Source organism: Aythya fuligula, chromosome 2, assembly GCF_009819795.1.
Source record: "Aythya fuligula isolate bAytFul2 chromosome 2, bAytFul2.pri, whole genome shotgun sequence".
NCBI lineage: Eukaryota > Metazoa > Chordata > Aves > Anseriformes > Anatidae > Aythya > Aythya fuligula.
This window is the reverse complement of record NC_045560.1, coordinates 103,156,123-103,173,115: the sequence shown is the minus strand read 5'-3', so window position 1 is coordinate 103,173,115 and position 16,993 is coordinate 103,156,123. Positions and strand designations below refer to the sequence as shown.

Below are 16,993 nucleotides of genomic sequence, written 5' to 3'. Positions count from 1 at the left end.
TAGAGAGTGTAAGGGCGATACACTTTTTTCTGAACTCTCCCACAGACATGTCTGAACTTTTGACTGGGGAACCTGCATGGAGGGAGAACAAGACAGTGAAGCCTAACTGCTTATTCCAAATTTGATGATGGGAGAAATGTCTGAGGAAATTAATAAAATTATTTTAATTTCTTTAAACAACAAAATGTTGAAGAATCTGTTTCTGTCCCACATTACTGTTGTAACAAGACCAAAATAATTGAAATTAAAATATTAAAGAAATTTTAAAATATTTTAATTTATTATTTTAATTTCTTAGGCATAGAACCATGCATTCTGTAGCAGCAAGAAATGGTTCAGAAAGTAAATTAATAGGGGAAATAATGATTATTTTTTCAAGAATCATACCTAATTCATTTAGAGGAGGCTGATACTTAAGTTACTCTCCCTGCCCCTCAGCCAGTTTTCTTTATTTGCTCCCCTGATTTGACACCTGATCAGATTTATATTATCTGCCTTTTTTATCATTGTTGTGTAACACACAACATGAAAAGACGTTGAAAAATATTGGTAACTCTATACAACATTACTCTTAAATACTGTGACTGCCTAACAATATTCAGTCACTGAAAACAACAGCTCAATTACTATTTTATGATTTTGTTTCATTAGTTGTTGTTGTTGTTTTTTTTTTTTTTTTTTTTTTTTTACCAAAATTTTTTCAGAATGTTTCTTCTCATTTCAACTTGTTTTTCTTTTTCTCTGTGTCCTTTTGTCCTCCTTTTCATGTTCCATCTCCTCTACCCCATCCTATCCCCTGGAGTTCTTTCATCAGTTTGTTTCCCATTCAGCTTCTCTGCTGGTCCCACAGAACTGGCTATGTTCTCATTCATGTTTTTGTTGTTGTTGTTTGCTTGTTTGTTTTTAATCTCTAGTTCTTCTCTCCTTCTTTAACTTATTCATGTATTTATTTATTTATTTTATTTATTATCATGCATCTAAATGAATACTTTGACTTTAGACAGAGTGTTATTCTTACTGGCTATATATACACTGTTGAATATGAAGATTTCTAAGCCCAAGATACACAAACAGCGTATAATTTGCCTGCAAGAGAGCTATTAACCACAGCTGTGGGGTGACACAGCTGGTACTCCCAAAGGGATGTTCTCTGGTTTTACCTTGAAAATGAAATGCACTCATGTGATATGTAACCTCTCATTATGCATGTGACCTTGGGATGTTCTTGGATAGATATATTAGTTTGTGGTCATTTGTAGGACAGCAGTGTTACCAGATGCAATATAAAAGAGGATTTAGAGACAGCCTGAGTTCAGACAGACTATAAGGATGATGCTGGGAATGAAGAAATCTCAGGACCTCGGTCATTACAGTAGCTCTTAGGTCTTCTGTCAGCTCTGGGCACTCTAGATGCAATTTTCAGGGGTTTAGTTCAACACAGAGTAGAATTTTTTTCTAGGTTGACTGGGTTTTGAACAAGGCTGTCACAAGCTCCTTGTATTAGACAAATATAATGTGGTTATACTGTGGTTTGCAGTATGGGACCTCGCTGCATTCCCATGTGTCTTTGCTCTTTCCTGACAAGGAGGAAGTCCAGAGGCAACAAAACAGTGCATGAAATTGCTAGTATTTCAAAGTGGCAAATTTTGCCAATGTGGCACTGTTTTCTGTACTGGTTCCCTATCATCCTGATAACATTGTTGCAATGAGGAAACTGGCAGCATAAGTATGTACTCTCAAATTTCTTCTATTCAATCTCCCTTTTATTAAAAATACTAGGGGTTTGGGGTAAAACCATTTATGTTTACTTGACCTCTTGTCCTTGATAATCATCTGTTATGCTGGAAGCACAGAACTTAGAACAGAGTATTCCATTCTGAAGCCAAGCTTATACTATAGTTTTATATAAATTAATAAAACCAAAAGCAAACAAAACATTTTTTATTATTTTTTAAAATCATTTTCTCAGTGTTTCTTGGAGGAAGAAAGGAAGGAAAGAAGGAAGGAAGGGAGGGAGAGAGGGAAGGAAAAACTCATCACCTGCTGAATAATACTTTCACTACCTAGGTATGAAATGATTCACGTGAATAACAAGGCTTTGCTGACATCAACAAAATGTTGAAGAATCTGTTTCTGTCCCACATTACTTTTGTAACAAGACCAAAAAAAAAAAAAAAAGAAATTCAGAAAGATGTCTCAAGCTGTTGATAATGAAATACGGTTATAGTTTACAAACGTGAGACTTTCATAGCTTTCTCTGAAAGCTGAAACAATATCAATAATATGTTTGTAGGGCTCTTACACATGGTGATATGTGCACAAACTGAATTTAAATGCTGACTCCATTGTCTATGCTGCACTTTAATTATTAGTTATTTAGTCAATAACATGAAGTCGTTCCAAATCATCAGTACTGAACCCTTAGTTATCCTGATAGTTAATAAATAGAACATCATTAAAAGTAAAATAAAATAAAATAAAATACATATGTCTATTAATTTATGACTTATCACAATTCAAAACATTTTTTGACAGTTATAATCTGAGTGGAAAAGACATTTTAAAACCTCTGAACAGAAGTTTTAAGAACTTTTCTGTTGTGATGAGAATAATTTAACAGAAACAACCAAATGAAGTCTTTGCTTGTAATCGCCTACTTTCTTTCATCTAGCAATTACATGTTTAATCTGTATATAGCTGACAAGTTCCCTTTCTATATCTTCCCAAAAAGCAGTTGGGGCATACTGTATATGAAGACAAGAGTGCTTTTCTCCCACAGTCAGTTCTGTGTAGTTTTATGATAGAAAGTTTTGGTTATAAAATAGGCAAGAAGATTACTCATGGCTTTGCTCTGTGCTTTTAGAGACAAGGCAGAAATAAAGCTACAGTTTAGCCACTTCCACATCACCAAGAAGTACAGGTGCCTGCAAAATCATGAGTCATATTTTTATTTCTTTCCTCCCTTTCTAGCTACTTCCACATCAAGAAATGAAAGGGTGCAGGCAGGCAGGCTCTCCTTCTTGAGAAAACTTCAGTTATTCTGCAAACAAGTGATTTTTTCTTCTGGCATCAAGGAGATATGGAGCTGGGTTTCACTGAAGTATCTCATGTTTGCTATGTCTGTCCCTTTGCCATCATTACTGTGTGATCCTGCTGCTGCTGCAAACCTCTTAATGTTCTCTCTGCTTTTCTTCTTCACCCAGATTCAGCCCTAAATCTGTAGTGTCTGCAGTGAAACATCATCCATGCTACCATAGTGAGGAACTTCTATAAAGTGAGATATTTGAAGAAGAAAAAAGGAAAAGAGAATATGAATGTTGTATCTACTTTAAGGGAGCCTGAACTGAAAATCAGAGCAAGAGAAAACCTCTAATTCAGAACTCAGACAGATCAGTGGTGGCCAGATAAATTGTTTTTAATGCATTGCAGTACCTCTGCTTGCTGATAAAAATAAATGTCCTTCGCTACTGAAAATACTGCATTAGCATACTTTAATGGCAAGTGATGCAAACTACAGATCTGCACCTACAAATGCACTAAACCCAAAAAGCTATTGAGTATTAAGGATCTTGAAGGAAATATTTAGGTTTGAGTATTCCCTAGAATAATCATGATTCTAAGAGTCCAAATAAGCATAAATCATTGGGTGAGACAGTATACTAAGCATTTACTGCTGCAGAATTAAAAATGTATGTGAAGACAAAATTTTATTCATCACAGGAGTTAGGGTAGACATGCCTTTGCTACTGAGTCAAACTGACTGCTCTCTTCTATCGCACATATCTAAACAAGCATTTTCTAAATCTGAGGGGAGATTTAGAGCTTGGTTTAGAAGATTTAAGTGCTCTCTTTTTAGTTTGATTTCATAGACAGTAGAAGATAGTAAGTTCTCTTCTAAAAACAACCACAACAACAACTAAATAAATAAATAAATAAATAAATAAATAAAAAAGCTCACTTCTAATAAGCACTGACATTCTGCCTCCACAAATCTTGTGTAGCTTTCCTTATTATATCTCTTTGCTCTCTGTTAACCTTTGCAGAACTTCAGGAGTTAAAAAGCATCTTCTCTTTCTGCAAAAGCCTGCTGCTTTCTTTCTCTGTTTTCTGTGCAGTGTATTGCAGAAAACACCCAACACCAAAATGCCCAATATCTTCATGTTGTATTTATGTGGAATCTAGCAAAGAAGCAATAAGATGTGGACCATGATGGATATTTCATGGAGGTGGCAATGGGTGGAGTGAACTGGAAGCATGAAAACATTCTATAGCATTCCTCCCCCTTCAGAATGGAGCAGCAGGAGAAATGAAGATGCCTTACACCATGGCTTAGATTTCCATCTTTTCAAAAGAGCTGTACAAGGATGAGAAATTATTTTATTTTAAATATTATTTTTTTTTTTTGCAAACTGCTTCTGAAATAAAATCTTTCTGTGATATTCCAGAATGAGATCAGATGAGATTTACCCAGTGAATCTTTGAATCTTCCGTGTCTCTTGAAACAAGAATTTGAAGTTGAGTTTGTCTTGCTCCTCTGATATTATTGTCATTGTGTTCAGCTGAGCTGCAATTCCAGCTCCCGTATGAATCTCTCTGTAGAAAGTCTCAGGAGCAATAGACAATCTAGTAGATGGCACAGATATATTTCTGAAGCCGACAGATTCTTCTGGAATCTTCCAGTAAAGTACAACTGTTCTGGGGACTAATACTATTTTGGATAAATACTGTCAAATCAATCACGGGAGAAAATAACAATATGTACTTAATCAGAGGTCTCATTCTTAAACGTGCTTCTTCATTAAAAATAAAATAAAAATAAAAGGAAAAAGTGAATTTTCTGAAGACAACTTTATAAGGAAAATATAAACTCACTTCATAGACTCTTAATATAAATAGCTGGACAAATAGAGGTGATCTCAAAACTGCACCAAACATATGTCTGGATTCTGTAAGAATAGCTTATTTTTGTATTGTTTTCTTGTGTTGTAGTTTAAATGACCTCACACTGACTCTAAAATATACACATAAATGTTGAGACAAATCCTTGAGAGTGTTTTACATAGAATTGATTATACCATAGTGCAAGAAATGAACTAATTGTTTATCTACATCACCTTCCCTGGGGTTAAGTAGGTAGAGAATGGTGCTTTAGTAACTTGAACATGGGCCAGTGTTATTTTATAAAGGCTAAGTAGAAAAAAAAAATAGCAAAAGATTCAAATAAGTTTTCTTACCCAGAACTTCAACCTTGGAGTAACAAAGGCCATTGCTAATCAATTTACTAATCCGTTTGCAGTTTTCTACCAAGGCATACTTCCAAAAAGTAACTTCTGTTCAGTATTTCACTGCAGGGCACCAATCACTGTAGTGCAATCCGTGTGGAGATTTATGGACCTCAGAGTGGTACACCTTAAAAACAATGTATTAATCAGAAATCTACTGTGTGAGCAAATGGGAAATGCTGAAGCTACAGATTTCCTTTTTTCTCTGGGATGTGAAAGCCTTAGTCAGTGCATCTTTGAGGATTTACGCTTCTGGTCTCTCCCCTGAAGGTCTCTTTTCTTTTGAAACACTGCTAGAAAGTTACTCAGGATTGATCTTGATACAAATCCAATGTGAAAAGGAGGTTGTGCAGCCCTGCAGTGTGCGACCCAGGCGTGAGTGTTACAGTATGATGGACTGACAGGTGAGGCTTCATTTCCATGAGGTAGAGCGAGGTTGTTCTCAGCAATTTCAAGTGTGGACTCAGTTCCCTTAACTGCCTGAAGAGATCTACTTTTACATCTCTAACTTTCAGATAACTGCTCTACCTGATAAACAGCACATCCTTAAGTATGTGCTTAAGAAAGTGGAGTAATTTTTACAGAGATAATGGGAGCATTACAGCCACCACAGAAAGACTAATTCTCTACTAGAATATGATATATGGAAAAAACTGATTTTCTTCAAGCAGAAAAATGCATTGAATCTTTGTACCCTATAGTTTCAGTTCTTAGCTAATGTGATGATCAATATTTCAGTCTACACTGCAGTAATCTGGCTATGTAGGGGAAACTACACAGTGCCTCTGCAGCACACAAGAGAACCCAGAAAATGTGTCTTAGGAAAACAAACAAGCAAACAAACAAAATCCAAACAACGAAACAAATAACAAATCAACAACAAACAACAAACCAAATTCTTACTTGCATACACCACTGTTCCTTTTTAAGAAGGATGAGTACTCCTTCCAGTCAAGTTTGAAAAAACAGCAAGAGCCACCGCTTCCAGATTTGTGAGAAGAACAGCTGTATAGTTTATTGAGTGAATGCATTGTGGCTAAGGAATAGGCAGTTCTGTGGATATTCAAAGAGACTTGGTGTGAAATACATTTTCCCTTGATCTGCTCACAGTGTCAGCATTGACTATATCTTAGTGTGCTAAGAAGTAGGACTTTAAAGGATTAAGAAACTCTACCAAAGAAATCTCAGAATTGTTTAGGTATTTCAGGAGTTAGGAAGCAGTCGAATTAGGATAAGCTATATTTTGAAATAATGTATCTAATCTGCTTTAGATACCCCTCTTCTGTTTTTCAATCCACTCTGAAGCTCAGATTCCATTCTTGCCTTAAAAGAGAGAGAAAGTGCACTGCAATTGCATGAGATAACCTGACTGTGGGAAACAGTGTAAATGAACTAATGTGTAAGAAATAGGCAGGTTTTCACCCATGTGAAAAATTCAAAACTGATCACTAGTTCTTCCCTGCTGAAATAGGAGAAGGCTTTGCAGCTGTACAAAGTTGTGCCTGAGACAGCAATATACTGCAAATGCATTCTGGAAGTGATTAGTATCTCAAAGATAATCCCAGCTGAGAAGAAAAAAAAAAAAGAAAAAAAAAAAAAAAAGACCTCCTCAGTGGAGGACATTGTAATAATGATGACAATAGAGTTACCTCCAAACCCAGTGTGATACAGAGTTAAGAGCAGGTACAAAGTAGACAAGAGAGAAAGAATCTTATCATCTTTAATATTCTCCTCATCTATTTAAAAATAGTGATCCATTATGGTGTGTGTGTATTACTTTGACATGATATCTAGATCAATTAATTGTTGATACAAGTTTTAAAGGTATATCAGTGGTGTTTGAGTCTGTATTCTGTAACAGGAACGTGGGACTCAGTAGACATAAAAGAGCTACAAAAACTATGGAATCTTGTTCCATGATTTAAAAGAGTCTTCATGATGAGGAAGACTATTGGATGATATAAAATGTATTTGAAAATGCATTTTCATTCCTTTGCAGAAAGGAATGAAATTGTCTTTCTCAGAAGAGTAAACTGACAGATTCTAACAGTCCCTTATGTGCTGTGCCTGATAAACATTCAGCTTATCTTTCCAAGAACAATAAAATTTCATGTACTACTGTTCAACATAAGAATTATTTTTACATATCTCCATGCCACTGACTCTCTTGTAAGTTAATCTCATCTCTCATCAATTTTTCACCAGCTTCACTCTGATGTTGATAAAGGAGATGGTTCCATCAAATACATCTTGTCAGGCGAAGGGGCAAGTTCCATTTTCATTATTGATGAGAACACAGGGGATATTCATGCTACAAAGAGGCTGGATCGAGAAGAGCAGGCCTACTACACACTCCGAGCACAAGCACTAGATAGGCTGACTAATAAACCTGTGGAACCAGAATCTGAGTTCGTCATTAAGATTCAGGACATCAATGACAATGAGCCAAAATTTCTGGATGGTCCTTACACTGCTGGAGTTCCTGAGATGTCTCCTGTGGGTAAGTGCAAAATACACTGTTGATGTTGTGGGAATTTTTTTCCTCTTGCCTTTTTTAAAACAAATTCATTTTTTTACTGTATCACAATAAGTTACTTAATTATCTATGAGCCACCTGCAGCAGTTAGATATTTCAAGGCTGAACTGAAAATAGCATACTAGATTTACCCCTCAAAAATGTTGTGAAACTCAAATAGCTATTCAGGGACTCAGATAAGCATTTTATGATGTATTTCTCATTCCAGTGCCCAGAGTCTTTGTCTTGTAATTCTCATTAACAATAATAAGTTTCACACCTATGCTATGGTACTCAGAAGTGATAATATATCATTTTGTTCAGATAAAGTCTGTTCTTAACAAATTCTTCATATTCCTACCAATGCATAACATTTTGGTAAGTGTTGCATATATTTGTAGCAGTTTATTGTGTATCTTTTCTAATACTCAAATCCAGCTCTCTGGGAAATAAATGCAAGTAGCAGATATTGGGGTACAGCTGGGGGTAGTTGATAAAATTCCAGTAGAATCAGGGAAGAATAGCTATTAGAGGCTTCAGACCTCTTTTCTTTGTTAGAAAAGGAGTGAAGCTTCTATACCTGACTTTGAATTATAAAAGAATTTCAACATCAAATACGCCATCTTTTCATTTTAGAGAGAACAAATGTTTATCTGTTGTCAGGTGCTTGTGTTCCTTCAAAACCTGTCTGATTCAAGACAGATAAGAATTTTGCCCAGAGACATTTTGTTGAATTTTAGTATATCTTCAAGTTCTAAATACAAGAGTGACGTTAAAAAGCATAAGAACTTCATCTATGTCAGTGGAAATACATGTATGGGAACTCCTACCTCAGGTTAAGAAAGTTTTATGGTGACTGAAAGTAAGAATGTCTTTGTTTGACTGATTTTAGACCATAGCAAAATCTGGCACTTAAGTACTTAAGTGACTTCTTAAGTAAGCTGCCAATATATAATTTGATATAGTGTTGTCAATACTTTTTAAAATATTTTTTTATTTTTATTTCTATTTTTATTTTTGGACATTGAACAATGTCTCTAAATTAGAGCTAGAGAGAGGAATAAATAAATAAATAAATAAATAAATAAATAAATAAATAAATAAAGTCTTCCCTGCCTGTGTGCCCTGCAGCAATCATTTGTCAACACTGCTTTTACATTTGAATCTCAATTTAGGAGCCAATAGAATATTAGTAAAACAATGTTAATGAGTTTTCTATTTATTTATTTTACTAACCAGTGAGCATAAATACATAGATATCTTATTCATTATCACTCAAACACTATGTGAATAGCTGAAGAAGCAGTAGCATCCATGGAAAGAAGGATGGACACCATAGCTTTTGAGCAGCATTAGGGTGGATATGATATTGTGATACACTGATGAGAACTTTTGCCTACTGAACTTGGCAAAAATAATCAGATAATACAAGACTAAAACCTATAGTTAGCACTGTAGAAACATGCTCTGTTATATATATATAGAGAGAGAGAGCAATTGATGTTTTGTTTTAGAATTTGATTGTGAGCTGTAGAATGCTACAATAACTAGATTTTTACACCTTTGTCCTTCTTCTTTAAGAATAATATCTCTAATATCTCTTAATTTCCCTCTTCGAGGAGTTACCACTTTCCTGTCCTGTACTGATATATTGACATATGAACGACTCTGTAAATATCTGGGGTTTGCCTATACACACAGATCCTTGCCACAGCCTCCCACAGACGTTCCATTTGTTCCAAAAACACATTGGGAGTCAACTCTTGGGAAGTGCATGTTAAACAATGGGTGACATAAGGACTGTTTTTCAAAATGAGATGGTTTTGCATATTTTGATAAATCTTTACCACGTGAGTGTTTGAAAGAAATTCTATCCCATATGGACAGCAGCACAAAATATATGTTCAATTTAGGTAGAATGTTGTACAAAATTATCATTAACTGTACCATGTGCAGTCTCTAAGATCTGTGTTGAGGCAGGGCAGTTTCATCTTCATGAACTTCCTGGAACTGTACATTTAAAATATCTTCAGTGTTTGTATCACACATCTACTGAATACTGAAATATTACTAAATTAAGGATTACCATGAAGTGCTTATGTGGCACTTGTCTTACATAGTTACATAGATCCATAGTTTATTCATATAACACAACTTTTAATTAACCACTCAGAGCATTTGTGAAATATTCAGGCAAAACAAAGTATTTTTTTCTCCTATTTTGCATGAAATTATATCTATGACAATGATTTTTAATTGGATATTTAGCAAAATGAAAGAGATCAAAGGATTATAAACCCAAATTAACTATAAAGCTAGAACTATCACCTTTAACCTTAAGGAAGGTTATGCAAATGTAATGATTATGTATTATATTTGGCAAATATTTTAGGGCATTATCTAAGGCTAATTGAAGTCAATATTTTCTGTTATTTTAAATGACTTTGGGTCAGGTTCAAATTATATTTGGGTCTGGTCCAATTATACTGATTAAGATGAAAAGGGTAAATGGAAGGGAAAATCCAAAGGGAAAATCTTGATGGCTTATAAATCTATTCATAGCAAAACCCTCAAAGATATGGCTTATCTGAAAATCATATATATTTAAGTAGTCATTTTACTTAAAAACATCTGGCAGTTTTATATTTCAAAGAAAAAGTTTGTCAATCATACTTAAAAGAGTATTAAAAGAGCATTCCTGGGATGTGTGATGTTGTACACAAAAACAGCTGAAGTGAGACAGACCCATTTGGCTTATAACCAAGAGAACTGGCAATAAAAAATCCAATGAACAACATAGCTTTGGCTTTGTTTCATTTTCTAGACTCTCCGCACATATGAACGAACAGCCTTAGTTATCACCTAACACAAGTAATGCCTTTCTTTCTTGTTACATTTGTTATATCTGATTGAGATGGATGGAAAACTTCATATTTATAAAAAAAAAAAAAAAAAAAGTGCTTCATCCAACCTTGATCCCAATCTTGGGATTTTTCCCAAGTGAAGGCAGACTAAAGAGGGATAAGTGTAGAACCTGCTTCCAGGTACTGTGCCTCCTACTTTGTGCTCCTGGAGGGGAAAACTGTCAAGGCATTATGACACCAGATCTAGCCCAAAGGCAGAAGCACAGAAATACCAGAAGCTGTGGAGCAGACTAGATAATCCAGGCTAGGTAATTGCATTTAGAGATTAAGCAGGTATTATGGATACCTTGTTAGTAATGTTGTTTAGTATTTCTGGTAGAAACTGCTATCCTTTAGAAATGTGAAGCCATCATAGAATTGTTTCGCATATTATACATCATTAATTTATAATAGTCCATATCTTTAGTAACTGTCTGCCTAGATTTAATTTTTTAATATGGCTAAAATTCTATTTTTCAGGGCTTGTGTAGTTTCAAAAATCTGCATTTGTTAAATTCATCTAATTTTGGAAAGCAATTTTCCCTTAAATGATTTCACCAGTGTTAAAAACTGAAGTAACACACATTTCTCATACAAATCTATTTTAAAACTTTGATCAAGTACTACACACTGCAATAACAATTTAAAAAAACAAACAAACAAACAAAAAAACTGTAGAGAGGTTTCTAAAAAAATAAAACAATAAACCTAGAGATTTAAAAATGATCCCTGTGAAGTGTCTCCATCTCAAAACAACATCAACAACTAGCTCAACCAGCTCAGCTCACTTTTATTTGATCCTATCACAGAAAAGGCTGATCTCTGCAACATCCGACACCTCTGTGAATCTTGACTGATAAAATGAAGTATAAATATAATTCTAAATTCTGGGTGCCCTCAACAGAAGAACCTCTTCTCTTCTTTTTGTCCTAATATCAGAACTTAAACATATCAAGTTCTTAGATAACTGTTATATTGTGAGATAACTGTTATATTGTGATATCTATTAGTGTCTGTTAAGGGTTAGGTTAAAAATGACAGCTTAAACATTCTGGATAAATAAATAAAGCAAACAAACAAACAAACACCATCAACAATAACAGCAACAAAACAGAAGTCTGTGCTATCCACGCAGAAGCCAGTGTTATTAGCTAATCATCAATAACAAAATATGTAGAACATCCATGTAACAGCACAGACTTTCCCTCAATATTTGCTGCAATTGTTTAAAAACTTTATGAAGATGCTTTATGTAGAATTCATTTAGATGAACTGACATTGTAGCTTTGCTACAAAGCCCTAGACTATTGTATAGAAAGATAATTGTAGATAAATCCATATCCAAGAGGAAAATACATGATTTTTCAGTAAATGTCCGTTGTCTTTTCAGCCTGTATCATATACAAACTATGAGAAATATTTAAAGTTGAAGTTGTGAAGCTACAGGCTGTAGCACGTTAATGGGTTTGAGGTAGGGTTAGTGTCCTGTTTCTACCTCAATCTAGGGCTCTGAACAATGCTGCAATAAAGATTTACAGCACCAACCAGTTCATTAAATGAAAAGAAGGTGTGGTTCTGTTTGTAGACTGTCCCATGTTACCTTTGATTCCACCATTACTTGGACACTTACATGATAATTGCTTGCCTCTGTTGTGAGGTCAGGGAAAGTGTTCAGGAAGGAAGACAATTTCAGTAAAGGAACACATCTCTGTGTTGCAACGTTGATCCTCTTAAGGAATCCTTATTCTTCAAGAGAAATCTTCCTCTGGGAAAATATCTCTGGAAATCTCTACTGATCTTTCCGTGTATTATGTTTCCTTGCAACAGATCTCCTAAAAGTAGGCCTATTCACATCGTTAAAACACCTTATGTTAGATTGCATATATTATTATTTTTTTTAAATATATTGTGCAAAAATCTCCCTCTGGACATAGAATTTCTGGAAATTCAAAGTTTTTTGAGCACAAATCTCAAAGAAATAATTATAATAGTAGCTGTTTAAAAAATACCTTTCCTATGAGCTTTGAGGAAAAAAAAAAAAGCGTAAAGGGACTAGGAAAGTATCATCATTTTCTAGTTGCTGATTACAGTCAAACAGGATGAGTGCAGAAATATTTGGTGTTAGAATTTCTGCCTAATTTTGTTTGTATGATAGTTTGTTTGGTTTTGTTTCTTGTAGATATATGTGTTTGAAAGGTAAAACCATCAGTTTAGGGGAGAACCAATTAGATTCAGATACTGGCTTTATTTATCTCACAGAATGTAGAAGTCTTGCTCGTCACATCAGTAGATATTTTATAGCAAACAATTCCTTCCAAGATTGCAGAATTTCTGTGATGAGATTGCAGAGCTTGTAATTTCTTTGATCTTTTATTGGTCTGAAGTCCTTGAAAGCACCAAGAACAAGGAGCAAAGGCACAGCTCCTTGAGGTTTATAAGAACTTTCGCCAATATTTGCAGACATCATAAGCTTCACTGTCAGGGCTTAGAGACTGTGTAAATGTGGTAAGCTTTCACAAAAAACACAGGATGTCAAATTAGGACACCCTTGTACTCAAAAGCTTAAGAGACTCTGGAAAATTTAAAATAGGTCTCCATATGGATAACATTATAAAGTAATCTGTAAAATCAGTTTGACATACTGAATCAAAGCTCTTAATGATGAACAGAAAATTGATGTATTTTAAGCCCAGTAACTGATAAACGACTTGATGGATTAACTATCAATTTTCTTTTTAAACTTCCCATCTACTTAATAGTTGCACATGAAATTTCAGGTTGAGAGGGACCTTCTCTCTGTACAAAAATATTAGAAAGAGAGAGAGAGAGAAAATACATTTGAAACAGAATTGCAAACATAATGCCTTGCCATTGATACTTTAGGAAGAGAGGTCAGGAATGTGGGTTAGTTAGGTCATATATGAATAAAGTTATCTTATGAAAGATGATTTCTGGTCAGAATTCATTCAAGTAAATCTCATCCTTTGTTATTTGTACCATTTTATAAAGGGCATCATTTTATCCTCTTTCTCTCTGAACCTTCAGCCTGATCCCAAGACCCATTTACGATCTTCTACTTATCTAAGAATAGAAAAACTAAAGAGAGTGAATGGTGCACATACTATACTAAACATGAATAATTTCAGAACTTTCTCTCATCCTTTCCTGAGTAAGTCAAAATAAAACTAACCAGAGTACAATGTATGTTGAATTCATCCTGGTCACTTGTTATAGCAGTTTGTTCTTAAAGAATGATTTCTGGATTTGCTGCTCTCATTTTCACAGAACAAAAATGTGTTCAGTTGGAAAACAAACACTCTTTTTAACAAATGTTTCTCTCTAATCTTGTTTCTAAATCCAGTTTAATAGGGAATATGATCCTCAGCTGAAGATCTGCACTGGGCATCTGCCAAATTGCTACAATATTAATTTGCAACCTAACCTCCAAATGGGTCCTTCGGCTGTTGAGTAGAAGGTCTCAATGTTCCAGACAATCTGCCAGTGAGAAATAATAATCCTTTCCACCTATCAAAGGTGGTGACCACAGCCAAGACCCTGGCTCCCATGTGTTGGCTTATTCTGAACTCAGAGTGTACATCATGTACAGAACAAAAACAAATGGTAACTTACATGGAGAACATAATAAATAGGAGAGGGATGTTGAATGAGATTCTCACAAATTACACCCTTCTTGCTAACCAGTTAAATATGTTGCTTTCTTATTCCTGTTAACATACAGACATTTATCCTAAAGAAATATTTATTTCTATTTAGCAGATTATGACCTCAAGTGTTACTGAAACGTTGTAGATACAGAGGAAAATGAGTGCTTTATATTTGGAGGTATTTATTTATTTGGAGGTATCTCTCACTTGTTTGTTGTCTGAGCTGAAATAGAAACTTTTCAGTCTTCTCTTGTATAAAAGGGCAAGTAATGTTATAGACTAAAATTAATTTGTATATATATGTGTGTATTTATAAATATCAAAATATGTAATTTATGTGAATATGTTTATATTTTAATCTGTATTACCCATAATTAATAATTTTAATATGTGGACTTATCTTCAAAGGGAAATTGTTACTATATTTCATACTTGATATTTCATAACATATTTCAGGCATAATTATCAACCATACTTCAGGCTTCATCATTGTTTAAAACACTGTTCATTGGAAGTTTGTTGTTATATATACCCTCCACCAACCAAATTTATAAATAGAGAGGGGAACTACTGAGTGATGTGGTTTCTGTTACTGTGAGTTAAACTCTGAGACTATTTAGGAAGAACAAATTCTATAACGATTAATATTATTGCTTTACAAAAAGGACCTTATATTCTAGGCAGAATCATGGAAGTGATGAACAGCTGTGAAAAAGCCACCTCACACTGTTCCATTGGAACTGCATGTTGCATGTAGTTTAGATGCATGGATCTTTTATGTAAAATAGTTCCTTAAACATTTTGCAGGTACCTCTGTGGTTCAAGTAACAGCCACTGATGCAGATGATCCTACTTATGGCAACAGTGCCCGAGTGGTTTACAGCATATTGCAAGGACAACCTTACTTTTCTGTGGAGCCAAAGACAGGTAACTTTTCACAAACTCTCTCTACAGTAAGGCTGAGAAAAAAAAAAAAAAAAAAAAAAAGCATGTGCATTAAAATTTGCTAGGAACTTATTAATGCGATCTCTTGATTAATTGAAGACCTTATGATTTTGTTGATCTTTTACTCTCTTATTCTTCTGAATATACCACAAAATTAACACATCTGAGCAATTTGATAAGCTTATAGTGTTGAAACTGAAATTTTACCTCTTTGTCAATCTACCAGCTCCCTGGTCTACTGCCTGTTTCAGTATTTCTGAACAATGAAAATTTCAAGATGTTGTGAACATTTGCTTTGTTTGTTTGTTTTTATTTGTTTTGTTTTTATTTGTTTCATTTTCAGATATTTGTTATGGAAATGTCCAAATGTCACCTATTCACCAGATTTCCTAAAGTGTAGATTTATGGCATGACCACCTCACTCCTTCACTTTTCAAACTGGATTATTTTATTTTTTTTTTGGTGGGAAAAGTATTCTTTATTCACTAGTTTGAACCAGAAATCATTGTACTTCCCATCCTCATCTGATACACTATCCTTCTGTCACTTTCAAAACAAATTATTATATTTTTAATGACTATTTTCTTGAAATTTTGTGAAAATGTATTGTGTATTTTCAGGCACACGAAAACACAACCTTTATTCCTTTTTTAATATATATATTTTTTTTTTTAATAAAAATTGCCCCTTTAACTGTATATTTTGTTCAGTTTTGGGTCCTCCACAACAAGAAGGATATTGAGTTGGTCTTTTGTGTGCAAAGAAGAGCAACAAAGTTGGTGAAGGAACCAGACAACAAGACTTATGAAAAGCGACTTGGGGAATTTTAACCTCATGAAGTTCATTCAGCTTCATGAACTTGCAAAGAGCAAGGTCCATCTGTGCCGGAGCAATCCTAAGCACAAATACAGGCTGGGTGTACAATGGATTGACAGCAGACCTGAGGAGAAGGACCTGGTTGACATGAAATTCAGAAAGGAGTTGGAAAAGTTGGAAAGACAACCATATCCTAGGCTACATCAAAAACTGTGTGGCCAGCAGGTCAAGGAAAGTGATTTTTCCCTGCTGCTCTGCTCTCGTGAGACCCCACCTGGAGCACTGCATTAGGCTCTGGGACCCCTAGCACAAGAAAAGTATGGATGTATTAGAATGAGTTCAGAGGTGGTCCATGAAGATGACTGGAACACCTCTCCTATGAAGACAGGTTGAGAGAGCTGGGGTTCTTCAGCCTGGAGAAGACAGGGTTCCAGGGAGACCTTATAGTTGCCTTCCAGTACCTAAAGGGGGCCTACAGGAAACCAGAAGGACTCTATCAGGGAATGTAGTGATACGAGAACACACTTTAAACTAAAAAAGTGTAGATTTAGATTAGGAATTAGGAAGATATTCTTTACTCTGAGGGTGATGAGGCACTGGAACATGTTGTGTTCTGGAGAAGTTGTAGATGCTCAATCCTTGAAAGTATTTAAGGTCAGGTGTGATGGAGCTTTGAGCAACCTGATTCAGTGGTAGGTGTCCATGGCAGAGAGCTTGGAATCTTTGAGGTTCCTTCCAACTCAAACCACTCTATGACTGTGATTCTGTGAATTGAGGCTGCGAAGTCTGGAGAAGAGGATGTTGAGGGGAAACCTCACACTGTCTGTAACTACCTGAAAGGAGGTTGCAGCAAGGAGTGTGTTGGTC

General features: G+C 34.9%; 1 protein-coding gene across 3 annotated transcripts in view; it reads left to right on the top strand.

Annotated features, from left to right (window-relative positions):
* The window catches only part of CDH7 (cadherin 7), a 92,475-nt gene that overhangs the window by 35,388 nt on the left and 40,094 nt on the right, over nt 1–16,993 (top strand). For 2 of the 3 annotated variants that reach the window (XM_032181709.1, XM_032181711.1), the window contains exons 3-4: nt 7,488–7,782; nt 15,173–15,292. In XM_032181709.1, the coding sequence (XP_032037600.1) occupies nt 7,488–7,782; nt 15,173–15,292 (415 nt within the window). Of the gene's footprint in view, nt 1–7,487; nt 7,783–12,744; nt 14,544–15,153; nt 15,293–16,993 lie in introns of those variants that run through there. The other variant, XM_032181710.1, reaches the window with a different exon arrangement.